Source organism: Somniosus microcephalus, unplaced genomic scaffold (assembly GCF_052327205.1).
Source record: "Somniosus microcephalus isolate GS21.2 unplaced genomic scaffold, FLI_Smic_1.0 unresolved_chr3, whole genome shotgun sequence".
Lineage (NCBI taxonomy): Eukaryota > Metazoa > Chordata > Chondrichthyes > Squaliformes > Somniosidae > Somniosus > Somniosus microcephalus.
The window spans coordinates 20,597,565-20,624,756 of NW_028225181.1; the positions used below are offsets into that span (position 1 = coordinate 20,597,565).

At 60.1% G+C, this 27,192-nt stretch overlaps 1 protein-coding gene across 2 annotated transcripts; it reads left to right on the forward strand.

Annotated features, from left to right (window-relative positions):
• Positions 1 to 2,497: 2,497 nt before the first annotated feature.
• LOC147091283 (condensin complex subunit 1-like) lies at positions 2,498 to 25,864 on the forward strand. 2 transcript variants are annotated; one of them, XM_085976532.1, is made up of 7 exons: positions 2,498 to 2,657; positions 4,964 to 5,091; positions 5,835 to 5,958; positions 8,439 to 8,586; positions 8,722 to 8,919; positions 8,996 to 9,130; positions 25,130 to 25,721. In XM_085976532.1, the coding sequence occupies exons 1-7, from the start codon at positions 2,533 to 2,535 to the stop codon at positions 25,256 to 25,258; spliced, it is 987 nt and encodes a 328-aa protein (XP_085832658.1). In that variant the 5' UTR covers positions 2,498 to 2,532; the 3' UTR covers positions 25,259 to 25,721. The 2 variants fall into 2 exon arrangements, with proteins under 2 accessions (XP_085832658.1, XP_085832659.1); XM_085976533.1 differs by lacking the exon at positions 4,964 to 5,091 and having other exon boundaries at positions 2,522 to 2,657; positions 25,130 to 25,864.
• Positions 25,865 to 27,192: the final 1,328 nt, after the last annotated feature.

Consider the following 27,192-nt stretch of genomic DNA (forward strand, 5'->3'; position numbering starts at 1 on the left):
TGCGTCTCTCTCGCTCTCTCTGTGCGTCTCTCTCGCTCTCTGTGCGTCTCTCTCGCTCTCTGTGCGTCTCTCTCGCGCTCTGTGCGTCTCTCTCGCTCTCTGTGCGTCTCTCTCGCTCTCTGTGCGTCTCTCTCGCTCTCTGTGCGTCTCTCTCGCTCTCTGTGCGTCTCTCTCGCTCTCTGTGCGTCTCTCTCGCTCTCTGTGCGTCTCTCTCGCTCTCTGTGCGTCTCTCTCGCTCTCTGTGCGTCTCTCTCGCTCTCTGTGCGTCTCTCTCGCTCTCTGTGCGTCTCTCTCGCTCTCTGTGCGTCTCTCTCGCTCTCTGTGCGTCTCTCTCGCTCTCTGTGCGTCTCTCTCGCTCTCTGTGCGTCTCTCTCGCTCTCTGTGCGTCTCTCTCGCTCTCTGTGCGTCTCTCTCGCTCTCTGTGCGTCTCTGTGCGTCTCTCTCGCTCTCTGTGCGTCTCTCTCGCTCTCTGTGCGTCTCTCTCGCTCTCTGTGCGTCTCTCTCGCTCTCTGTGCGTCTCTCTCGCTCTCTGTGCGTCTCTCTCGCTCTCTGTGCGTCTCTCTCGCTCTCTGTGCGTCTCTCTCGCTCTGTGTGCGTCTCTCTCGCTCTGTGTGCGTCTCTCTCGCTCTGTGTGCGTCTCTCTCGCTCTCTGTGCGTCTCTCTCGCTCTGTGTGCGTCTCTCTCGCTCTGTGTGCGTCTCTCTCGCTCTGTGTGCGTCTCTCTCGCTCTGTGTGCGTCTCTCTCGCTCTGTGTGCGTCTCTCTCGCTCTGTGTGCGTCTCTCTCGCTCTGTGTGCGTCTCTCGCTCTGTGTGCGTCTCTCTCGCTCTGTGTGCGTCTCTCTCGCTCTGTGCGTCTCTCTCGCTCTGTGCGTCTCTCTCGCTCTGTGTGCGTCTCTCTCGCTCTGTGTGCGTCTCTCTCGCTCTGTGTGCGTCTCTCTCGCTCTGTGTGCGTCTCTCTCGCTCTGTGTGCGTCTCTCTCGCTCTGTGTGCGTCTCTCTCGCTCTGTGTGCGTCTCTCTCGCTCTGTGTGCGTCTCTCTCGCTCTGTGTGCGTCTCTCTCGCTCTGTGTGCGTCTCTCTCGCTCTGTGTGCGTCTCTCTCGCTCTGTGTGCGTCTCTCTCGCTCTGTGTGCGTCTCTCTCGCTCTGTGTGCGTCTCTCTCGCTCTGTGTGCGTCTCTCTCGCTCTGTGTGCGTCTCTCTCGCTCTGTGTGCGTCTCTCTCGCTCTGTGTGCGTCTCTCTCGCTCTGTGTGCGTCTCTCTCGCTCTGTGTGCGTCTCTCTCGCTCTGTGTGCGTCTCTCTCGCTCTGTGTGCGTCTCTCTCGCTCTGTGTGCGTCTCTCTCGCTCTGTGTGCGTCTCTCTCGCTCTGTGTGCGTCTCTCTCGCTCTGTGTGCGTCTCTCTCGCTCTGTGTGCGTCTCTCTCGCTCTGTGTGCGTCTCTCTCGCTCTGTGTGCGTCTCTCTCGCTCTGTGTGCGTCTCTCTCGCTCTGTGTGCGTCTCTCTCGCTCTGTGTGCGTCTCTCTCGCTCTGTGTGCGTCTCTCTCGCTCTGTGTGCGTCTCTCTCGCTCTGTGTGCGTCTCTCTCGCTCTGTGTGCGTCTCTCTCGCTCTGTGTGCGTCTCTCTCGCTCTGTGTGCGTCTCTCTCGCTCTGTGTGCGTCTCTCTCGCTCTGTGTGCGTCTCTCTCGCTCTGTGTGCGTCTCTCTCGCTCTGTGTGCGCGTCTCTCTCGCTCTGTGTGCGCGTCTCTCTCGCTCTGTGTGCGCGTCTCTCTCGCTCTGTGTGCGCGTCTCTCTCGCTCTGTGTGCGCGTCTCTCTCGCTCTGTGTGCGCGTCTCTCTCGCTCTGTGTGCGCGTCTCTCTCGCTCTGTGTGCGCGTCTCTCTCGCTCTGTGTGCGCGTCTCTCTCGCTCTGTGTGCGCGTCTCTCTCGCTCTGTGTGCGCGTCTCTCGCTCTGTGTGCGCGTCTCTCTCGCTCTGTGTGCGCGTCTCTCTCGCTCTGTGTGCGCGTCTCTCTCGCTCTGTGTGCGCGTCTCTCTCGCTCTGTGTGCGCGTCTCTCTCGCTCTGTGCGCGTCTCTCTCGCTCTGTGTGCGCGTCTCTCTCGCTCTGTGTGCGCGTCTCTCTCGCTCTGTGTGCGCGCCTCTCTCGCTCTGTGTGCGCGCCTCTCGCGCTCTGTGTGCGCGCCTCTCGCGCTCTGTGTGCGCGCCTCTCGCGCTCTGTGTGCGCGCCTCTCGCGCTCTGTCTGCGCGCCTCTCGCGCTCTGTCTGCGCGCCTCTCGCGCTCTGTCTGCGCGTCTCTCTCGCTCTCTGTCTGCGCGTCTCTCTCGCTCTCTGTCTGCGCGTCTCTCTCGCTCTCTGTCTGCGCGTCTCTCTCGCTCTCTGTCTGCGCGTCTCTCTCGCCCTCTGTCTGCGCCGCCCTCTGTCTGCTCCGTGCCTCTCGCCCTCGCTCTCTCTCTCGCTCTCTCTCCGTGCGGCTCTCTCTCTCGCGCTCTATCCATCGCACAGCTTCATCCTGCCTCTCTCCCTCGCAGGTGCGGAAAGCGAAGATGAAGGCCTGGGAGTTTGACTGGGAGTCGGAGCGCGCAAAGGTTGTGCTGGTCATCACCCAGCTGGTGCAGCTGGATGTCCGCAGACTGTGGAGCATTGGCTCGGTGGAAGAGGAGTTCAGCCGGTCAGTGGGTACATGCACGAGGGGGCTGCATTAATCCAGGGCCCAGGTTCAATCACCAGCCTGGGCTGAATAGCCTGATTTCTCCCAATTGTGAGCTTGTAATCCCAGGCCGACACTCCTGGTGCCAGTACTGGGGGAGCATGGCACTGTCGATGGGGCAGTCGTTCGGACAAGGCGTTAAACCAGGCCCCGTCTCCCTGGTCAGGGGGATGTTAAACCGAGGCCCCGTCTCCCTGTTCAGAGGGATGTTAAACCGAGGCCCCGTCTCCCTGTTCAGGGGGATGTTAAACCGAGGCCCCGTCTCCCTGTTCAGGGGATGTTAAACCGAGGCCCCGTCCCCCTGTTCAGGGGGGATGTTAAACCGAGGCCCCGTCCCCCTGTTCAGGGGGGGATGTTAAACCGAGGCCCCGTCTCCCTGTTCAGGGGGGATGTTAAACCGAGGCCCCGTCTCCCTGTTCAGGGGGATGTTAAACCGAGGCCCCGTCTCCCTGTTCAGGGGGATGTTAAACCGAGGCCCCGTCTCCCTGTTCAGGGGGATGTTAAACCGAGGCCCCGTCTCCCTGTTCAGGGGGGGATGTTAAACCGAGGCCCCGTCTCCCTGTTCAGGGGGGGATGTTAAACCGAGGCCCCGTCTCCCTGTTCAGGGGATGTTAAACCGAGGCCCCGTCTCCCTGTTCAGGGGGGATGTTAAACCGAGGCCCCGTCTCCCTGTTCAGGGGGGATGTTAAACCGAGGCCCCGTCTCCCTGTTCAGGGGGATGTTAAACCGAGGCCCCGTCTCCCTGTTCAGGGGGATGTTAAACCGAGGCCCCGTCTCCCTGTTCAGGGGATGTTAAACCGAGGCCCCGTCTCCCTGTTCAGGGGGAATGTTAAACCGAGGCCCCGTCTCCCTGTTCAGGGGGATGTTAAACCGAGGCCCCGTCTCCCTGTTCAGGGGGGATGTTAAACCGAGGCCCCGTCTCCCTGTTCAGGGGGGATGTTAAACCGAGGCCCCGTCTCCCTGTTCAGGGGGGATGTTAAACCGAGGCCCCGTCCCCCTGTTCAGGGGGGATGTTAAACCGAGGCCCCGTCTCCCTGTTCAGGGGGGATGTTAAACCGAGGCCCCGTCTCCCTGTTCAGGGGGATGTTAAACCGAGGCCCCGTCTCCCTGTTCAGGGGGGATGTTAAACCGAGGCCCCGTCTCCCTGTTCAGGGGGGATGTTAAACCGAGGCCCCTGTCTCCCTGTTCAGGGGGATGTTAAACCGAGGCCCCGTCTCCCTGTTCAGGGGGAGATGTTAAACCGAGGCCCCGTCTCCCTGTTCAGGGGGATGTTAAACCGAGGCCCCGTCTCCCTGTTCAGGGGGGATGTTAAACCGAGGCCCCGTCTCCCTGTTCAGAGGGGATGTTAAACCGAGGCCCCGTCTCCCTGTTCAGGGGGATGTTAAACCGAGGCCCCGTCTCCCTGTTCAGGGGGATGTTAAACCGAGGCCCCGTCTCCCTGTTCAGGGGGGATGTTAAACCGAGGCCCCGTCTCCCTGTTCATAGGGGGATGTTAAACCGAGGCCCCGTCTCCCTGTTCAGGGGGATGTTAAACCGAGGCCCCGTCTCCCTGTTCAGGGGGGATGTTAAACCGAGGCCCCGTCTCCCTGTTCAGGGGGGATGTTAAACCGAGGCCCCGTCTCCCTGTTCGGGGGGGGTGTTAAACCGAGGCCCCGTCTCCCTGTTCAGGGGGATGTTAAACCGAGGCCCCGTCTCCCTGTTCAGGGGGATGTTAAACCGAGGCCCCGTCTCCCTGTTCAGGGGGATGTTAACCGAGGCCCCGTCTCCCTGTTCAGGGGGGATGTTAAACCGAGGCCCCGTCTCCCTGTTCAGGGGGGGATGTTAAACCGAGGCCCCGTCTCCCTGTTCAGGGGGATGTTAAACCGAGGCCCCGTCTCCCTGTTCAGGGGGGATGTTAAACCGAGGCCCCGTCTCCCTGTTCAGGGGGATGTTAAACCGAGGCCCCGTCTCCCTGTTCAGGGGGATGTTAAACCGAGGCCCCGTCTCCCTGTTCAGGGGGATGTTAAACCGAGGCCCCGTCTCCCTGTTCAGGGGGATGTTAAACCGAGGCCCCGTCTCCCTGTTCAGGGGATGTTAAACCGAGGCCCCGTCTCCCTGTTCAGGGGGGTGTTAAAGATCCCACGGGCAGTATCGGAAGAAACGCAGCGGTGATTCCTCCTGGGGCCGATATTCGGGCTGTGTTTGTGGCGTCTTGCTGTGCGATTGGGGGGGGGCGGGAATTAAGTTGCCGCGGAAAATAACCTTCATCGTTCTGATCCCGTCTTCAGCCTCGTCACCTGCTGCTGCTACCGGATCCTGGAAAACTCCTGCATCGGGCAGGTGAAGAACAAGGGGACGCGAGAGGCCGTGGCTCACCTCCTGGGTGTCATGATCAAACGTTACAACCACATGCTGGGTGGGTCCCTGGGGTTTAAAATTCGGAAGGGGTTCGATAGAGTAACGAAAGAGGAACTGTTTCCAATGGCTGATGGGTCAATACCCAGAGGGCACAGACTGAAAGCGATTGGCAAAAGAACCAGAGGCGAGATGAGGAAAAACTTTTTTACACAACGAGGGGGGATAAAGAGACGCCCGGGGGGAGAGGAGACCCCCCGGGGAGTGGTGGGGGGAGGGGGGCGAGATCCGGGGGAAGGGGAGGCGGTATTCAAGGTGAGGGGGAGACCCCAGGAGGGCGCGTGTGTTAGGGCTGGGGCAGAGACGCTGGCACATGAGAGGGCAGTGTTTGGAATGGGGTGGGGTGGCAGGGGAGAGACCCCCCTGGGAAGGGGGGTGCTGTTCGGGTTGGGGAGAGACCCCCCCCCCTTGGGGGAGAGGGTGGTGTTCAGGTGGGGGTGTGAAGAGACCCCTGGGCAGGGGAGAGGTGGGTGTATGGGGGGGGTTAAAGAGAGACCCCGGAGGGGGTGGGGGGTTGTTCGGGGTGGGAGAGAGAGCCTGGGATGGGGGGGAGAGAGAGGCCCCGAGTTGGTGTTCGGGGTGTGGTAGAGACTTGGGAGGGGGCGGAGACCCGGTTTTGCGGGGGGGGGGGGGGGGGTAGTGCGAGAGATCTTGAGGGAGGGGCTGTTGTGGGGTGGGGTAGGGTGCTAAGCTCCTCAGTGCATCTTCTGACTGTGATCCCCTCTGTCCATTGTCCTTCCACAGGGGCCACTCTGAATATTATCCAGCTGCTGCAGCACTTCGAGCACGTGGCTCCGGTCCTGGTGCAGGCTGTGACCATCTGGGCCACGGAGTACGGCATGAAAACCGTCGTGGGAGAGATCATGAGGTGAGGGACTGGGTAAACCGGGGGGTTTATATATAGAATAACGGATACCTGGGAGTGAGTTACAGGCTGGAACCTAATCGAGGGGTTCGGGGGGGTTATATAAAGAATAACAGATACCCGGGAGTGAGTTACAGGCTGGAATCTAATCGAGGGGTTCGGTGGGGTTTATATATAGAATAACAGATACCCGGGAGTGAGTTACAGGCTGGAATCTAATCGAGGGGTTCGGGGGTGTTTATATATAGAATAACAGATACCCGGGAGTGAGTTACAGGCTGGAATCTAATCGAGGGGTTCGGGAGGTTTATATATAGAATAACTGATACTCGGGAGTGAGTTACAGGCTGGAATCTAATCGAGGGGTTCGGGGGGGTTTATATATAGAATAACTGATACTCGGGAGTGAGTTACAGGCTGGAATCTAATCGAGGGGCTCGGGGGGTTTATATATAGAATAACAGATACCCGGGAGTGAGTTACAGGCTGGAATCTAATCGAGGGGTTCGGGGGGTTTATATATAGAATAACGGATACCCGGGAGTGAGTTACAGGCTGGAATCTAATCGAGGGGTTCGGGGGTTTATATATAGAATAACTGATACCCGGGAGTGAGTTACAGGCTGGAATCTAATCGAGGGGTTCGGGGGGGTTTATACATAGAATAACAGATACCCGGGAGTGAGTTACAGGCTGGAATCTAATCGAGGAGTTCGGGGGGTTTATATATAGAATAACAGATACCCGGGAGTGAGTTACAGGCTGGAATCTAATTGGGGGGGTTCGGGGGGGGTTTATATATAGAATAACATACCCGGGAGTGAGTTACAGGCTGGAATCTAATCGAGGGGTTCGGGGGGTTTATATATAGAATAACAGATACCCGGGAGTGAGTTACAGGCTGGAATCTAATCGATAAGTTTGATTCGAATTAAGTCATCTCCCCTCGCTTCCTGTCTCCAATTACCTGTATAAGTTCTAAACTGTGGTGGAGCCGGCCATCTTGTCACACTGTAATTGCAGCTTCCACCCCTGTGGAGGTTCTGCAGCGCCACTGTTGGCAGGAGGATGTGGTTACAGTGCGCCAAGTTTAAAGGGGCAGTTCCCGTTAGGAATGTGGCTCAGTCGGTTCAACTCCTGCCTCCCGAATCGGAGCACCACTCCGGAGACTCGAGTCCCATAATCCAGGCCGACACTCGCAGTGCCAGTACTGAGGGAGCGCTGCACTGTCGGAGGGGCAGTACTGAGGGAGCGCCGCACTGTCGGTGGGGCAGTACTGAGGGAGAGCTGCACTGTCAGAGGGGCAGTACTGAGGGAGCGCCGCACTGTCGGAGGGGCAGTACTGAGGGAGCGCCGCACTGTCGGAGGGGCAGTACTGAGGGAGCGCCGCACTGTCGGAGGGGCAGTACTGAGGGAGCGCTGCACTGTCAGAGGGGCAGTACTGAGGGAGCGCTGCACTGTCAGAGGGGCAGTACTGAGGGAGCGCCGCACTGTCCGAGGGGCAGTACTGAGGGAGAGCTGCACTGTCAGAGGGGCAGTACTGAGGGAGAGCTGCACTGTCGGAGGGGCAGTACTGAGGGAGCGCTGCTCTGTCGAAGGGGCAGTACTGAGGGAGTGCTGTACTGTCGGAGGGGCAGTACTGAGGGAGTGCTGCACTGTCGGAGGGGCAGTGCTGAGGGAGCACTACTGTCGGAGGGGCAGTACTGAGGGAGTGCTGTACTGTCGGAGGGGCAGTACTGAGGGAGCACTGCACTGTCGGAGGGGCAGTACTGAGGGAGCGCTGCACTGTCGGAGGGGCAGTACTGAGAGAGCGCTGCACTGTCGGAGGGGCAGTACTGAGGGAGCGCCGCACTGTCGGAGGGGCAGTACTGAGGGAGCGCCGCACCGCCGGAGGGGCAGTACTGAGGGAGCTCTGCACTGTCGGAGGGGCAGTACTGAGGGAGCGCTGCACTGTCGGAGGGGCAGTACTGAGGGAGCGCTGCACTGTCGGAGGGGCAGTACTGAGGGAGCGCTGCACTGTCGGATGCGACATTAAACTTCTCGGGTGAATATAAATGATCCCGCGGACAGTATTGGAAGAAGACCACGGGGGTACTCACCGTTGCCCTGGGGCCAATATTGATCCATCAAGCGACACCACATTGCAGTTTGTGGGAGCTTGCTGTGCACAAATTAGCTGCCCTGTTTCCCACGTTACCACACTTCAGAAATTGGCTGTGAACCGCTTTGGGACTTCCTGTGGTGGCGGGAGGCGTGATAGAAATGCAAAGTCTGTTCGTTCTTTGTCTTCATCGGAATGGCCTGTGGAAGAATAACTTTCAAGGGTGAAGGTTTGATTGCCCAACAGTTCTGGCTTCACTTGTCAGCGCCCTCTAACCCCTGACCCCCTGGGGCTGTCTGCCACACCTGCCCAACGCTCTCCTCCTGTTTCCGTGAAGTGTTGAAAGCCCCATTGATTTTTGTCTTCCATTCTTCGTCCGCAGGGAAATCGGGCAGAGCGCGTTGGTCGACACGAGCCGCGAACCCTCCGGGGCGCGGTCCTACGCGGCCTTCCTGGTGGAGCTGGCCGAGAGGGTCCCCGGCGTCATGATCCCAAACATCAGCCTGATCTTGGACCTTCTGAACGGAGAGGTGAGGAGCTTGGGGAAGGTGTTCTCTTCCTGTGGACCGTGTGTGGGGGGAGGGCGGGGGATCTCGCTTGACCAGAGCCGCCCGCCTTCACCTTTGACCTCTCACCTCACCCTTTAACCTTCTACCCCCTGGCAGAGCTACACCCTGCGGAACGCTGTGCTGTCCACCATGGGCGAGATGTTGATGCGGGTGCTGAGCGGCGCCCAGCTGGACGGGCCGTCCCGGGAGACACGTGACCGCTTCCTCGACATGCTGCAGCTGCACCTCCACGATGTCCACGCCTTCGTGCGCAGTCGCTGCCTCCAGGTCCTCGCCCGCATCGTCCAGGAGAAGGTAAGGAGGGGTGGCGCGCTTGCGCTGATGGGGTTGGGGCGTTGTTATGGTAACGGCATTCCCTCTCTGCTTTCAGGCCCTCCCTCTGAACCGGTTCCAGGCGCTGGTGGCCCTGGCAACGGGAAGACTCTGTGACAAGTCGGTGAATGTCTGCAAAAACGCCATCCAACTGCTGGCTGCCATCTTGGCCAACAACCCCTTCACCTGGAAGGTATGGGGGAGGGGAGGGGCCAACAGTCCTTCAACATCGGAGGGTGTGATTCCACCATCAGAAGATGTTAATCTTTCTCCCAAGGGTCACGGGACCCACAGACACTGACTCTCACTGGAGTACGGGTCCACAGACACTGACTCTCACTGGGGTACGGGTCCCACAGACACCGACTCTCACTGGGGTACGGGTCCCACACACACTGACTCTCACTGGGGTACGGGTCCCACAGACACTGACTCTCCCAAGGGTCACGGGTCCCACGGACACTGACTCTCACTGGGGTACGGGTCCCACAGACACTGCCTCTCACTGGGGTACGGGTCCCACGGACACTGACTCTCACTGGGGCACGGGTTCCACAGACACTGACTCTCACTGGGGTACGGGTCCCACGGACACTGACTCTCACTGGGGTACGGGTCCCACAGACACTGACTCTCACTGGGGTACGGGTCCCACAGACACTGCCTCTCACTGGGGTACGGGTCCCACGGACACTGACTCTCACTGGGGCACGGGTTCCACAGACACTGACTCTCACTGGGGTACGGGTCCCACAGACACTGACTCTCCCAAGGGTCACGGGTCCCACGGACACTGACTCTCACTGGGGTACGGGTCCCACAGACACTGACTCTCACTGGGGTACGGGTCCCACAGACACTGCCTCTCACTGGGGTACGGGTCCCACGGACACTGACTCTCACTGGGGTATGGGTCCCACAGACACTGACTCTCACTGGGGTACGGGTTCCACAGACACTGACTCTCACTGGGGTACGGGTCCCACGGACACTGACTCTCACTGGGGCACGGGTCCCACATACACTGACTCTCACTGGGGCACGGGTCCCACAGACACTGACTCTCACTGGGGTACGGGTCCCACAGACACTGACTCTCACTGGGGTACGGGACCCACAGACACTGACTCTCACTGGGGTACGGGTCCCACAGACACCGACTCTCACTGGGGTACGGGTCCCACACACACTGACTCTCACTGGGGTACGGGTCCCACAGACACTGACTCTCCCAAGGGTCACGGGTCCCACGGACACTGACTCTCACTGGGGTACGGGTCCCACAGACACTGACTCTCACTGGGGTACGGGTCCCACAGACACTGACTCTCACTGGGGCACGGGTCCCACAGACACTGACTCTCACTGGGGCACGGGTCCCACAGACACTGACTCTCACTGGGGTACGGGTCCCACAGACACTGACTCTCACTGGGGTACGGGACCCACAGACACTGACTCTCACTGGGGTACGGGTCCCACAGACACCGACTCTCACTGGGGTACGGGTCCCACACACACTGACTCTCACTGGGGTACGGGTCCCACAGACACTGACTCTCCCAAGGGTCACGGGTCCCACGGACACTGACTCTCACTGGGGTACGGGTCCCACAGACACTGACTCTCACTGGGGTACGGGTCCCACAGACACTGACTCTCACTGGGGTACGGGTCCCACAGACACTGACTCTCACTGGGGTACGGGTCCCACGGACACTGACTCTCACTGGGGCACGGGTCCCACATACACTGACTCTCACTGGGGTACGGGTCCCACAGACACTGACTCTCACTGGGGTACGGGTCCCACAGACACTGACTCTCACTGGGGCACGGGTCCCACAGACACTGACTCTCACTGGGGTACGGGTCCCACAGACACTGACTCTCACTGGGGTACGGGTCCCACAGACACTGACTCTCACTGGGGTACGGGTCCCACAGACACCGACTCTCACTGGGGTACGGGTCCCACAGACACTGACTCTCACTGGGGCACGGGTCCCACAGACACTGACTCTCACTGGGGTACGGGTCCCACAGACACTGACTCTCACTGGGGTACGGGTCCCACAGACACTGACTCTCACTGGGGTACGGGTCCCACAGACACTGACTCTCACTGGGGTACGGGTCGCACAGACACTGACTCTCACTGGGGCACGGGTCCCACAGACACTGACTCTCACTGGGGTATGGGTCCCACAGACACTGACTCTCACTGGGGTACGGGTCGCACAGACACTGACTCTCACTGGGGCACGGGTCCCACAGACACTGACTCTCACTGGGGTACACGTCCCACAGACACCGACTCTCACTGGGGTACGGGTCCCACAGACACTGACTCTCACTGGGGTACGGGTCCCACAGACACTGACTCTCACTGGGGTACGGGCCCCACCGACACTGACTCTCACTGGGGCACGGGTCCCACAGACACTGACTCTCACTGGGGTACGGGTCCCACAGACACTGACTCTCACTGGGGTACGGGTCCCACAGACACTGACTCTCACTGGGGTACGGGTCCCACAGACACCGACTCTCACTGGGGTACGGGTCCCACAGACACTGACTCTCACTGGGGCACGGGTCCCACAGACACTGACTCTCACTGGGGTACGGGTCCCACAGACACTGACTCTCACTGGGGTACGGGTCCCACAGACACTGACTCTCACTGGGGTACGGGTCCCACAGACACTGACTCTCACTGGGGTACGGGTCGCCCAGACACTGACTCTCACTGGGGCACGGGTCCCACAGACACTGACTCTCACTGGGGTATGGGTCCCACAGACACTGACTCTCACTGGGGTACGGGTCGCACAGACACTGACTCTCACTGGGGCACGGGTCCCACAGACACTGACTCTCACTGGGGTACACGTCCCACAGACACCGACTCTCACTGGGGTACGGGTCCCACAGACACTGACTCTCACTGGGGTACGGGTCCCACAGACACTGACTCTCACTGGGGTACGGGCCCCACCGACACTGACTCTCACTGGGGTACGGGTCCCACAGACACTGACTCTCACTGGGGTACGGGTCCCACAGACACTGACTCTCACTGGGGTACGGGTCCCACAGACTCTGACTCTCACTGGGGTACGGGTTCCACAGACACTGACTCTCACTGGGGTACGGGTCCCACAGACACTGACTCTCACTGGGGTACGGGTCGCACAGACACTGACTCTCACTGGGGTACGGGTCCCACAGACACTGACTCTCACTGGGGTACGGGTCCCACAGACACTGACTCTCACTGGGGTACGGGTCCCACAGACACTGACTCTCACTGGGGTACGGGTCCCACAGACACTGACTCTCACTGGGGTACGGGTCCCACAGACACTGACTCTCACTGGGGTACGTGTCCCACAGACACTGACTCTCACTGGGGTACGGGTTCCACAGACACTGACTCTCACTGGGGTACGGGTCCCACAGACACTGACTCTCACTGGGGTACGGGTCCCACAGACACTGACTCTCACTGGGGTACGGGTCCCACAGACACTGACTCTCACTGGGGTACGGGTCCACAGACACTGACTCTCACTGGGGTACGGGTCCCACAGACACTGACTCTCACTGGGGTACGGGTCCCACAGACACTGACTCTCACTGGGGTACGGGTCCCACAGACACTGACTCTCCCAAGGGTCACGGGACCCACAGACACTGACTCTCACTGGGGTACGGGTCCCACAGACACTGACTCTCACTGGGGTACGGGTCGCACAGACACTGACTCTCACTGGGGTACGGGTTCCACAGACACTGACTCTCACTGGGGTACGGGTCCCACAGACACTGACTCTCACTGGGGTACGGGTCCCACAGACACTGACTCTCACTGGGGTACGGGTCCCACAGACACCGACTCTCACTGGGGTACGGGTCCCACAGACACTGACTCTCACTGGGGTACGGGTCCCACAGACACTGACTCTCACTGGGGTACGGGTCCCACAGACACTGACTCTCACTGGGGAACGGGTCCCACAGACACTGACTCTCACTGGGGTACAGTTCCACAGACACTGACTCTCACTGGGGTACAGGTCCCACAGACACTGACTCTCACTGGGGTACAGGTCCCACAGACACTGACTCTCACTGGGGTACGGGTCCCACAGACACTGACTCTCACTGGGGTCACGTGTCCCACAGACACCGACTCTCACTGGGATACGGGTCCCACAGTCACTGACTCTCACTGGGGTACGGGTCCCACAGACACTGACTCTCACTGGGGTCACGGGACCCACAGACACTGACTCTCACTGGGGTACGGGTCCCACAGACACTGACTCTCACTGGGGTACGGGTCCCACAGACACTGACTCTCACTGGGGTACGGGTCCCACAGACACTGACTCTCACTGGGGTACGGGTCCCACAGACACTGACTCTCACTGGGGTACGGGTCCCACAGACACTGACTCTCACTGGGGTACGGGTCCCACAGACACTGACTCTCACTGGGGTACGGGTCCACAGTCACTGACTCTCACTGGGGTACGGGTCCCACAGACACTGACTCTCACTGGGGTACGGGTCCCACAGTCACTGACTCTCACTGGGGTACGGGTCCACAGACACTGACTCTCACTGGGGAACGGGTCCCACAGTCACTGACTCTCACTGGGGTGCGGGTCCCACAGTCACTGACTCTCACTGGGGAACGGGTCCCACAGACACTGACTCTCACTGGGGTGCGGGTCCCACAGTCACTGACTCTCACTGGGGTGCGGGTCCCACAGTCACTGACTCTCACTGGGGAACGGGTCCCACAGTCACTGACTCTCACTGGGGTACGGGTCCCACAGACACTGACTCTCACTGGGGTACGGGTCCCACAGACACTGACTCTCACTGGGGAACGGGTCCCACAGTCACTGACTCTCACTGGGGTACGGGTCCCACAGACACTGACTCTCACTGGGGTACGGGTCCCACAGACACTGACTCTCACTGGGGTACGGGTCCCACAGTCACTGACTCTCACTGGGGTGCGGGTCCCACAGTCACTGACTCTCACTGGGGTACGGGTCCCACAGACACTGACTCTCACTGGGGTACGGGTCCACAGACACTGACTCTCACTGGGGTACGGGTCCACAGACACTGACTCTCACTGGGGTACGGGTCCCACAGTCACTGACTCTCACTGGGGTGCGGGTCCCACAGTCACTGACTCTCAGTGGGGTACGGGTCCCACAGACACTGACTCTCACTGGGGTACGGGTCCCACAGACACTGACTCTCTCTGGGGTATGGGTCCCACAGACACTGACTCTCACTGGGGTACGGGTTCCACAGACACTGACTCTCACTGGGGTACGGGTCCACAGACACTGACTCTCACTGGGGTACGGGTTCCACAGACACTGACTCTCACTGGGGTATGGGTTCCACAGACACTGACTCTCACTGGGGTACGGGTCCCACAGACACTGACTCTCACTGGGGTGCGGGTCCCACAGTCACTGACTCTCACTTGGGTACGGGTCCCACAGACACTGACTCTCACTGGGGTATGGGTCCCACAGACACTGACTCTGACTGGGGTCACGGGTCCCACAGACACTGACTCTGACTGGGGTACGGGTCCCACAGACACTGACTCTGACTGGGGTACGGGTCCCACAGACACTGACTCTCACTGGGGTACGGGTCCCACAGACACTGACTCTCACTGGGGTACGGGTCCCACAGACACTGACTCTCACTGGGGTACGGGTCCCACAGACACTGACTCTCACTGGGGTACGGGTCCCACAGACACTGACTCTCACTGGGGTGCGGGTCCCACAGACACTGACTCTCACTGGGGTACGGGTCCCACACACACTGACTCTCACTGGGGTACGGGTCCCACAGACACTGACTCTCACTGGGGTACGGGTCCCACACACACTGACTCTCACTGGGGTACGGGTCCCACACACACTGACTCTCACTGGGGTACGGGTCCCACACACACTGACTCTCACTGGGGTACGGGTCCCACAGACATTGACTCTCACTGGGGTACGGGTCCCACAGACACTGACTCTCACTGGGGTACGGGTCCCACAGACACTGACTCTCACTGGGGTACGGGTCCCACAGACACTGACTCTCACTGGGGTACGGGTCCCACAGACATTGACTCTCACTGGGGTACGGGTCCCACAGACACTGACTCTCCCAAGGGTCACGGGTCCCACAGACACTGACTCTCACTGGGGTACGGGTCCCACAGACACTGACTCTCACTGGGGCACGGGTCCCACAGACACTGACTCTCACTGGGGTACGGGTCCCACAGACACTGACTCTGACTGGGGTACGGGTCCCACACACACTGACTCTCACTGGGGTACGGGTCCCACACACACTGACTCTCACTGGGGTACGGGTCCCACACACACTGACTCTCACTGGGGTACGGGTCCCACAGACACTGACTCTCACTGGGGTACGGGTCCCACAGACACTGACTCTCACTGGGGTACGGGTCCCACAGACACTGACTCTCACTGGGGTACGGGTCCCACACACACTGACTCTCACTGGGGTACGGGTCCCACAGACACTGACTCTCACTGGGGTACGTGTCCCACAGACACTGACTCTCACTGGGGTACGGGTCCCACAGACACTGACTCTCACTGGGGTACGGGTCCACACACACTGACTCTCACTGGGGTACGGGTCCCACAGACACTGACTCTCACTGGGGTACGGGTCCCACAGACATTGACTCTCACTGGGGTACGGGTCCCACAGACACTGACTCTCACTGGGGTACGGGTCCCACAGACACTGACTCTCACTGGGGTACGGGTCCCACAGACACTGACTCTCACTGGGGTACGGGTCCCACAGACATTGACTCTCACTGGGGTACGGGTCCCACAGACACTGACTCTCACTGGGGTACGGGTCCCACAGACATTGACTCTCACTGGGGTACGGGTCCCACAGACACTGACTCTCACTGGGGTACGGGTCCCACAGACATTGACTCTCACTGGGGTACGGGTCCCACAGACACTGACTCTCACTGGGGTACAGGTCCCACAGACACTGACTCTCACTGGGGTACGGGTCCCACAGACATTGACTCTCACTGGGGTACGGGTCCCACAGACACTGACTCTCACTGGGGTACGGGTCCCACAGACATTGACTCTCACTGGGGTACGGGTCCCACAGACACTGACTCTCACTGGGGTACGGGTCCACAGACACTGACTCTCACTGGGGTACGGGACCCACAGTCACTGACTCTCACTGGGGTACAGGTCCCACAGACACTGACTCTCACTGGGGTACGGGTCCCACAGACACTGACTCTCACTGGGGTGCGGGTCCCACAGACACTGACTCTCACTGGGGTACGGGTCCCACAGACACTGACTCTCACTGGGGTACGGGTCCCACAGACACTGACTCTCACTGGGGTACGGGTCCCACAGACACTGACTCTCACTGGGGTACGGGTCCCACAGACATTGACTCTCACTGGGGTACGGGTCCCACAGACACTGACTCTCCCAAGGGTCACGGGTCCCACAGACACTGACTCTCACTGGGGTACGGGTCCCACAGACACTGACTCTCACTGGGGCACGGGTCCCACAGACACTGACTCTCACTGGGGTACGGGTCCCACAGACACTGACTCTGACTGGGGTACGGGTCCCACACACACTGACTCTCACTGGGGTACGGGTCCCACACACACTGACTCTCACTGGGGTACGGGTCCCACACACACTGACTCTCACTGGGGTACGGGTCCCACAGACACTGACTCTCACTGGGGTACAGGTCCCACAGTCACTGACTCTCACTGGGGTACAGGTCCCACAGACACTGACTCTCACTGGGGTACGGGTCCCACAGACACTGACTCTCACGGGGGTACGGGTCCCACAGACACTGACTCTCACTGGGGTACGGGTCCCACAGACACTGACTCTCACTGGGGTACGGGTCCCACAGACACTGACTCTCACTGGGGTACGGGTCCCACAGGCACTGACTCTCACTGGGGTACGGGTCCCACAGACACTGACTCTCACTGGGGTACGGGTCCACACACACTGACTCTCACTGGGGTACGGGTCCCACAGACATTGACTCTCACTGGGGTGCGGGTCCCACAGACACTGACTCTCACTGGGGTACGGGTCCCACAGACACTGACTCTCCCAAGGGTCACGGGTCCCACAGACATTGACTCTCACTGGGATACGGGTCCCACAGACACTGACTCTCACTGGGGTACGGGTCCCACAGACACTGACTCTCCCAAGGGTCACGGGTCCCACAGACACTGACTCTCACTGGGGTACAGGTCCCACAGACACTGACTCTCACTGGGGTACGGGTCCCACACACACTGACTCTCACTGAGGTACGGGTCCCACACACACTGACTCTCACTGGGGTACGGGTCCCACACACACTGACTCTCACTGGGGTACGGGTCCCACACACACTGACTCTCACTGGGGTACGGGTCCCACAGACACTGACTCTCACTGGGGTACGGGTCCCACAGACACCGATTCTCACTGGGGTACAGGTCCCACACACACTGACTCTCACAGGGGTACGGGTCCCACAGACACTGACTCTGACTGGGGTACGGGTCCCACAGACACTGACTCTCACTGGGGTACGGGTCCCAGAGACACTGACTCTCACTGGGGTACGGGTCCCACAGACACTGACTCTCACTGGGGTACGGGTCCCACAGACACTGACTTTCACTGGGGTACGGGTCCCACAGACACTGACTCTCACTGGGGTACGGGTCCCACAGTCACTGACTCTCACTGGGATACGGGTCCCACAGACACTGACTCTCACTGGGATACGGGTCCCACAGTCACTGACTCTCACTGGGATACCGGTCCCACAGTCACTGACTCTCACTGGGGTACGGGTCCCACAGACACTGACTCTCACTGGGGTACGGGTCCCACAGACACTGACTCTCACTGGGGTGCGGGTCCCACAGTCACTGACTCTCACTGGGGTACGGGTCCACAGACACTGACTCTCACTGGGGTACGGGTCCCACAGACACTGACTCTCACTGGGATACCGGTCCCACAGACACTGACTCTCACTGGGATACCGGTCCCACAGACACTGACTCTCACTGGGATACCGGTCCCACAGACACTGACTCTCACTGGGGTACGGGTCCCACAGACACTGACTCTCACTGGGGTACGGGTCCCACAGACACTGACTCTCACTGGGGTACGGGTCCACAGACACTGACTCTCACTGGGGTACGGGTACCACAGACACTGACTCTCACTGGGATACGGGTCCCACAGACACTGACTCTCACTGGGGTATGGGTCCACAGACACTGACTCTCACTGGGGTACGGGTCCCACAGACACTGACTCTCACTGGGGTACGGGTCCACAGACACTGACTCTCACTGGGGTACGGGTCCCACAGACACTGACTCTCACTGGGGTACGGGTCCCACAGACACTGACTCTCACTGGGGTACGGGTCCCACAGACACTGACTCTCACTGGGGTACGGGTCACACAGACACTGACTCTCACTGGGGTACGGGTCCCACAGACACTGACTCTCACTGGGGTACGGGTCCCACAGACACTGACTCTGACTGGGGTACGGGTCCCACATACAGTGACTCTCACTGGGTCACGGGTCCCACAGACACTGACTCTCACTGGGGTACGGGTCCCACAGACACTGACTCTCACTGGGGTATGGGTCCCACAGTCACTGACTCTCACTGGGGTACGGGTCCCACAGACACTGACTCTCACTGGGGTACGGGTCCCACAGACACTGACTCTCACTGGGGTATGGGTCCCACAGTCACTGACTCTCACTGGGGTACGGGTCCCACAGACACTGACTCTCACTGGGGTATGGGTCCCACAGACACTGACTCTCACTGGGGTGCGGGTCCCACTGACTCTCACTGGGGTACGGGTCCCACAGACACTGACTCTCACTGGGGTGCGGGTCCCACTGACTCTGACTGGGGTGCGGGTCCCACAGACACTGACTCTCACTGGCGTGCGGGTCCCACTGACTCTGACTGGGGTGCGGGTCCCACAGACACTGACTCTCACTGGGGTGCGGGTCCCACTGACTCTCACTGGGGTACGGGTCCCACAGACACTGACTCTCACTGGGGTGCGGGTCCCACTGACTCTCACTGGGGTACGGGTCCCACAGACACTGACTCTCACTGGGGTACGGGTCCCACAGACACTGACTCTCACTGGGGTACGGGTCCCACAGTCACTGACTCTCACTGGGGTACAGGTCCCACAGACACTGACTCTCACTGGGGTGCGGGTCCCACTGACTCTCACTGGGGTACGGGTCCCACATACACTGACTCTCACTGGGGTACGGGTCCCACATACACTGACTCTCACTGGGGTACGGGTCCCACAGACACTGACTCTCACTGGGGTACAGGTCCCACAGACACTGACTCTGACTGGGGTACGGGTCCCACAGACACTGACTCTGACTGGGGTACGGGTCCCACAGACACTGACTCTCACTGGGGTACGGGTCCCACAGACACTGACTCTCACTGGGGTACGGGTCCCACAGACACTGACTCTCACTGGGGTACGGGTCCCACAGACACTGACTCTCACTGGGGTACGGGTCCCACAGACACTGACTCTCACTGGGGTGCGGGTCCCACAGACACTGACTCTCACTGGGGTACGGGTCCCACACACACTGACTCTCACTGGGGTACGGGTCCCACAGACACTGACTCTCACTGGGGTACGGGTCCCACACACACTGACTCTCACTGGGGTACGGGTCCCACACACACTGACTCTCACTGGGGTACGGGTCCCACACACACTGACTCTCACTGGGGTACGGGTCCCACACACACTGACTCTCACTGGGGTACGGGTCCCACAGACACTGACTCTCACTGGGGTACGGGTCCCACAGACACTGACTCTCACTGGGGTACGGGACCCACAGACACTGACTCTCACTGGGGTACGGGTCCCACAGACATTGACTCTCACTGGGGTGCGGGTCCCACAGACACTGACTCTCACTGGGGTACGGGTCCACACACACTGACTCTCACTGGGGTACGGGTCCCACAGACACTGACTCTCACTGGGGTACGGGTCCCACAGACATTGACTCTCACTGGGGTACGGGTCCCACAGACACTGACTCTCACTGGGGTACGGGTCCCACAGACACTGACTCTCACTGGGGTACGGGTCCCACAGACACTGACTCTCACTGGGGTACGGGTCCCACAGACATTGACTCTCACTGGGGTACGGGTCCCACAGACACTGACTCTCCCAAGGGTCACGGGTCCCACAGACACTGACTCTCACTGGGGTACGGGTCCCACAGACACTGACTCTCACTGGGGCACGGGTCCCACAGACACTGACTCTCACTGGGGTACGGGTCCCACAGACACTGACTCTGACTGGGGTACGGGTCCCACACACACTGACTCTCACTGGGGTACGGGTCCCACACACACTGACTCTCACTGGGGTACGGGTCCCACACACACTGACTCTCACTGGGGTACGGGTCCCACAGACACTGACTCTCACTGGGGTACGGGTCCCACAGACACTGACTCTCACTGGGGTACGGGTCCCACAGACACTGACTCTCACTGGGGTACGGGTCCCACACACACTGACTCTCACTGGGGTACGGGTCCCACAGACACTGACTCTCACTGGGGTACGTGTCCCACAGACACTGACTCTCACTGGGGTACGGGTCCCACAGACACTGACTCTCACTGGGGTACGGGTCCACACACACTGACTCTCACTGGGGTACGGGTCCCACAGACACTGACTCTCACTGGGGTACGGGTCCCACAGACATTGACTCTCACTGGGGTACGGGTCCCACAGACACTGACTCTCACTGGGGTACGGGTCCCACAGACACTGACTCTCACTGGGGTACGGGTCCCACAGACACTGACTCTCACTGGGGTACGGGTCCCACAGACATTGACTCTCACTGGGGTACGGGTCCCACAGACACTGACTCTCACTGGGGTACGGGTCCCACAGACATTGACTCTCACTGGGGTACGGGTCCCACAGACACTGACTCTCACTGGGGTACGGGTCCCACAGACATTGACTCTCACTGGGGTACGGGTCCCACAGACACTGACTCTCACTGGGGTACAGGTCCCACAGACACTGACTCTCACTGGGGTACGGGTCCCACAGACATTGACTCTCACTGGGGTACGGGTCCCACAGACACTGACTCTCACTGGGGTACGGGTCCCACAGACATTGACTCTCACTGGGGTACGGGTCCCACAGACACTGACTCTCACTGGGGTACGGGTCCACAGACACTGACTCTCACTGGGGTACGGGACCCACAGTCACTGACTCTCACTGGGGTACAGGTCCCACAGACACTGACTCTCACTGGGGTACGGGTCCCACAGACACTGACTCTCACTGGGGTGCGGGTCCCACAGACACTGACTCTCACTGGGGTACGGGTCCCACAGACACTGACTCTCACTGGGGTACGGGTCCCACAGACACTGACTCTCACTGGGGTACGGGTCCCACAGACACTGACTCTCACTGGGGTACGGGTCCCACAGACATTGACTCTCACTGGGGTACGGGTCCCACAGACACTGACTCTCCCAAGGGTCACGGGTCCCACAGACACTGACTCTCACTGGGGTACGGGTCCCACAGACACTGACTCTCACTGGGGCACGGGTCCCACAGACACTGACTCTCACTGGGGTACGGGTCCCACAGACACTGACTCTGACTGGGGTACGGGTCCCACACACACTGACTCTCACTGGGGTACGGGTCCCACACACACTGACTCTCACTGGGGTACGGGTCCCACACACACTGACTCTCACTGGGGTACGGGTCCCACAGACACTGACTCTCACTGGGGTACAGGTCCCACAGTCACTGACTCTCACTGGGGTACAGGTCCCACAGACACTGACTCTCACTGGGGTACGGGTCCCACAGACACTGACTCTCACGGGGGTACGGGTCCCACAGACACTGACTCTCACTGGGGTACGGGTCCCACAGACACTGACTCTCACTGGGGTACGGGTCCCACAGACACTGACTCTCACTGGGGTACGGGTCCCACAGGCACTGACTCTCACTGGGGTACGGGTCCCACAGACACTGACTCTCACTGGGGTACGGGTCCACACACACTGACTCTCACTGGGGTACGGGTCCCACAGACATTGACTCTCACTGGGGTGCGGGTCCCACAGACACTGACTCTCACTGGGGTACGGGTCCCACAGACACTGACTCTCCCAAGGGTCACGGGTCCCACAGACATTGACTCTCACTGGGATACGGGTCCCACAGACACTGACTCTCACTGGGGTACGGGTCCCACAGACACTGACTCTCCCAAGGGTCACGGGTCCCACAGACACTGACTCTCACTGGGGTACAGGTCCCACAGACACTGACTCTCACTGGGGTACGGGTCCCACACACACTGACTCTCACTGGGGTACGGGTCCCACACACACTGACTCTCACTGGGGTACGGGTCCCACACACACTGACTCTCACTGGGGTACGGGTCCCACACACACTGACTCTCACTGGGGTACGGGTCCCACAGACACTGACTCTCACTGGGGTACGGGTCCCACAGACACCGATTCTCACTGGGGTACAGGTCCCACACACACTGACTCTCACAGGGGTACGGGTCCCACAGACACTGACTCTGACTGGGGTACGGGTCCCACAGACACTGACTCTCACTGGGGTACGGGTCCCAGAGACACTGACTCTCACTGGGGTACGGGTCCCACAGACACTGACTCTCACTGGGGTACGGGTCCCACAGACACTGACTTTCACTGGGGTACGGGTCCCACAGACACTGACTCTCACTGGGGTACGGGTCCCACAGTCACTGACTCTCACTGGGATACGGGTCCCACAGACACTGACTCTCACTGGGATACGGGTCCCACAGTCACTGACTCTCACTGGGATACCGGTCCCACAGTCACTGACTCTCACTGGGGTACGGGTCCCACAGACACTGACTCTCACTGGGGTACGGGTCCCACAGACACTGACTCTCACTGGGGTGCGGGTCCCACAGTCACTGACTCTCACTGGGGTACGGGTCCACAGACACTGACTCTCACTGGGGTACGGGTCCCACAGACACTGACTCTCACTGGGATACCGGTCCCACAGACACTGACTCTCACTGGGATACCGGTCCCACAGACACTGACTCTCACTGGGATACCGGTCCCACAGACACTGACTCTCACTGGGGTACGGGTCCCACAGACACTGACTCTCACTGGGGTACGGGTCCCACAGACACTGACTCTCACTGGGGTACGGGTCCACAGACACTGACTCTCACTGGGGTACGGGTACCACAGACACTGACTCTCACTGGGATACGGGTCCCACAGACACTGACTCTCACTGGGGTATGGGTCCACAGACACTGACTCTCACTGGGGTACGGGTCCCACAGACACTGACTCTCACTGGGGTACGGGTCCACAGACACTGACTCTCACTGGGGTACGGGTCCCACAGACACTGACTCTCACTGGGGTACGGGTCCCACAGACACTGACTCTCACTGGGGTACGGGTCCCACAGACACTGACTCTCACTGGGGTACGGGTCACACAGACACTGACTCTCACTGGGGTACGGGTCCCACAGACACTGACTCTCACTGGGGTACGGGTCCCACAGACACTGACTCTGACTGGGGTACGGGTCCCACATACAGTGACTCTCACTGGGTCACGGGTCCCACAGACACTGACTCTCACTGGGGTACGGGTCCCACAGACACTGACTCTCACTGGGGTATGGGTCCCACAGTCACTGACTCTCACTGGGGTACGGGTCCCACAGACACTGACTCTCACTGGGGTACGGGTCCCACAGACACTGACTCTCACTGGGGTATGGGTCCCACAGTCACTGACTCTCACTGGGGTACGGGTCCCACAGACACTGACTCTCACTGGGGTATGGGTCCCACAGACACTGACTCTCACTGGGGTGCGGGTCCCACTGACTCTCACTGGGGTACGGGTCCCACAGACACTGACTCTCACTGGGGTGCGGGTCCCACTGACTCTGACTGGGGTGCGGGTCCCACAGACACTGACTCTCACTGGCGTGCGGGTCCCACTGACTCTGACTGGGGTGCGGGTCCCACAGACACTGACTCTCACTGGGGTGCGGGTCCCACTGACTCTCACTGGGGTACGGGTCCCACAGACACTGACTCTCACTGGGGTGCGGGTCCCACTGACTCTCACTGGGGTACGGGTCCCACAGACACTGACTCTCACTGGGGTACGGGTCCCACAGACACTGACTCTCACTGGGGTACGGGTCCCACAGTCACTGACTCTCACTGGGGTACAGGTCCCACAGACACTGACTCTCACTGGGGTGCGGGTCCCACTGACTCTCACTGGGGTACGGGTCCCACATACACTGACTCTCACTGGGGTACGGGTCCCACATACACTGACTCTCACTGGGGTACGGGTCCCACAGACACTGACTCTCACTGGGGTACAGGTCCCACAGACACTGACTCTCACTGGGGTACGGGTCCCACAGACACTGACTCTCACTGGGGTACAGGTCCCACAGACACTGACTCTCACTGGGGTACGGGTCCCACAGACACTGACTCTCACTGGGGTACAGGTCCCACAGACACTGACTCTCACTGGGGCACGGGTCCCACCGACTCTGACTCTCACTGGGGTACGGGTCCCACAGACACTGACTCTGACTGGGGTACGGGTCCCACAGACACTGACTCTGACTGGGGTGCGGGTCCCACAGACACTGACTCTCACTGGGGTGCGGGTGCCACTGACTCTGACTGGGGTGCGGGTCCCACAGACACTGACTCTCACTGGGGTGCGGGTCCCACTGACTCTGACTGGGGTACGGGTCCCACAGACACTGACTCTCACTGGGGTACGGGTCCCACACACACTGACTCTCACTGGGGTACGGGTACCACAGACACTGACTCTTGGAGCTTTAATTGGGTTCTGTTTTAATTCCTGTTTCAGCTCAGCATAGACGACCTGAATGCAGCCCATGAGAAAGAGCTGCTAAAACTGACACACATGAGAGAGGGGCAGCAGGGACAGGTACCAGGTGAGCTCGACTTGGACACACCCATCCCCTGTCCGCCATGAAACCCACATCTAGCCATGTCCAGCTCCCAAGTAATGGTCATAATCCCTTCCTCATGATCTCTTCACGAGCCCTACCCACCGCTGTCCTGACCTCTGTGACCACTGCCTGCGCTGTGTGTCTGTCACTGAGTGAATCTCAGTCTGTCTCACAAACACCTCTTTCCCACCTCCCCCCACCAAAATCAACATTTCGTGGGTTACAACCCCAAAAACCAGGCCGGCACTCCCGCTGTCCAGTACTAAGGCAGCGCTGCACTGCCGGAGGGACTGCCCCATCAGATGATACGTTATCCGAGGCCCCGTCTCTCTGTTCAGTGGATGTTAAACCGAGGCCCCGTCTCCCTGTTCAGGGGGATGTTAAACCGAGGCCCCGTCTCCCTGTTCAGGGGGATGTTAAACCGAGGCCCCGTCTCCCTGTTCAGGGGGATGTTAAACCGAGGCCCCGTCTCCCTGTTCAGGGGGGATGTTAAACCGAGGCCTCGTCTCCCTGTTCAGGGGGATGTTAAACCGAGGCCCCGTCTCCCTGTTCAGGGGGATGTTAAACCGAGGCCCCGTCTCCCTGTTCAGGGGGATGTTAAACCGAGGCCCCGTCTCTCTGTTCAGGGGGGATGTTAAACCGAGGCCCCGTCTCCCTGTTCAGGGGGATGTTAAACCGAGGCCCCGTCTCCCTGTTCAGGGGGGGATGTTAAACCGAGGCCCCGTCTCCCTGTTCAGGGGGATGTTAAACCGAGGCCCCGTCTCCCTGTTCAGGGGGATGTTAAACCGAGGCCCCGTCTCCCTGTTCAGGGGGGGATGTTAAACCGAGGCCCCGTCTCCCTGTTCAGGGGGATGTTAAACCGAGGCCCCGTCTCCCTGTTCAGGGGGGATGTTAAACCGAGGCCCCGTCTCTCTGTTCAGTGGATGTTAAACCGAGGCCCCGTCTTCCCTGTTCAGGGGGATGTTAAACCGAGGCCCCGTCTCCCTGTTCAGGGGGGCTGTTAAACCGAGGCCCCGTCTCCCTGTTCAGGGGGATGTTAAACCGAGGCCCCGTCTCCCTGTTCAGGGGGGATGTTAAACCGAGGCCCCGTCTCCCTGTTCAGGGGATGTTAAACCGAGGCCCCGTCTCCCTGTTCAGGGGGATGTTAAACCGAGGCCCCGTCTCCCTGTTCAGGGGGATGTTAAACCGAGGCCCCGTCTCCCTGTTCAGGGGGATGTTAAACCGAGGCCCCGTCTCCCTGTTCAGGGGGATGTTAAACCGAGGCCCCGTCTCCCTGTTCAGGGGGATGTTAAACCGAGGCCCCGTCTCCCTGTTCAGGGGGATGTTAAACCGAGGCCCCGTCTCCCTGTTCAGGGGGATGTTAAACCGAGGCCCCGTCTCCCTGTTCAGGGGGGATGTTAAACCGAGGCCCCGTCTCCCTGTTCAGGGGGGATGTTAAACCGAGGCCCTGTCTCCCTGTTCAGGGGGATGTTAAACCGAGGCCCCGTCTCCCTGTTCAGGGGATGTTAAACCGAGGCCCCGTCTCCCTGTTCAGGGGAATGTTAAACCGAGGCCCCGTCTCCCTGTTCAGGGGAATGTTAAACCGAGGCCCCGTCTCCCTGTTCAGGGGGATGTTAAACTGAGGCCCCGTCTCCCTGTTCAGGGGGGATGTTAAACCGAGGCCCTGTCTCGCTGTTCAGGGGGATGTTAAACCGAGGCCCCGTCTCCCTGTTCAGGGGGATGTTAAACCGAGGCCCCGTCTCCCTGTTCAGGGGGATGTTAAACCGAGGCCCCGTCTCCCTGTTCAGGGGGGATGTTAAACCGAGGCCCCGTCTCCCTGTTCAGGGGGATGTTAAACCGAGGCCCCGTCTCCCTGTTCAGGGGAATGTTAAACCGAGGCCCCGTCTCCCTGTTCAGGGGAATGTTAAACCGAGGCCCCGTCTCCCTGTTCAGGGGGATGTTAAACTGAGGCCCCGTC

Excerpts from the sequence above, each read along its gene's own strand:
- LOC147091283 (XM_085976532.1), top strand. The coding sequence starts at position 2,533 with ATGAAGGCCTGGGAGTTTGACTGGGAGTCGGAGCGCGCAAAGGTTGTG. Across the intron at positions 5,092-5,834 it reads ACGTTACAACCACATGCTGG|GGGCCACTCTGAATATTATC; the intron begins GTGGGTCCCTGG and ends GTCCTTCCACAG. Across the intron at positions 5,959-8,438 it reads GTCGTGGGAGAGATCATGAG|GGAAATCGGGCAGAGCGCGT; the intron begins GTGAGGGACTGG and ends CTTCGTCCGCAG.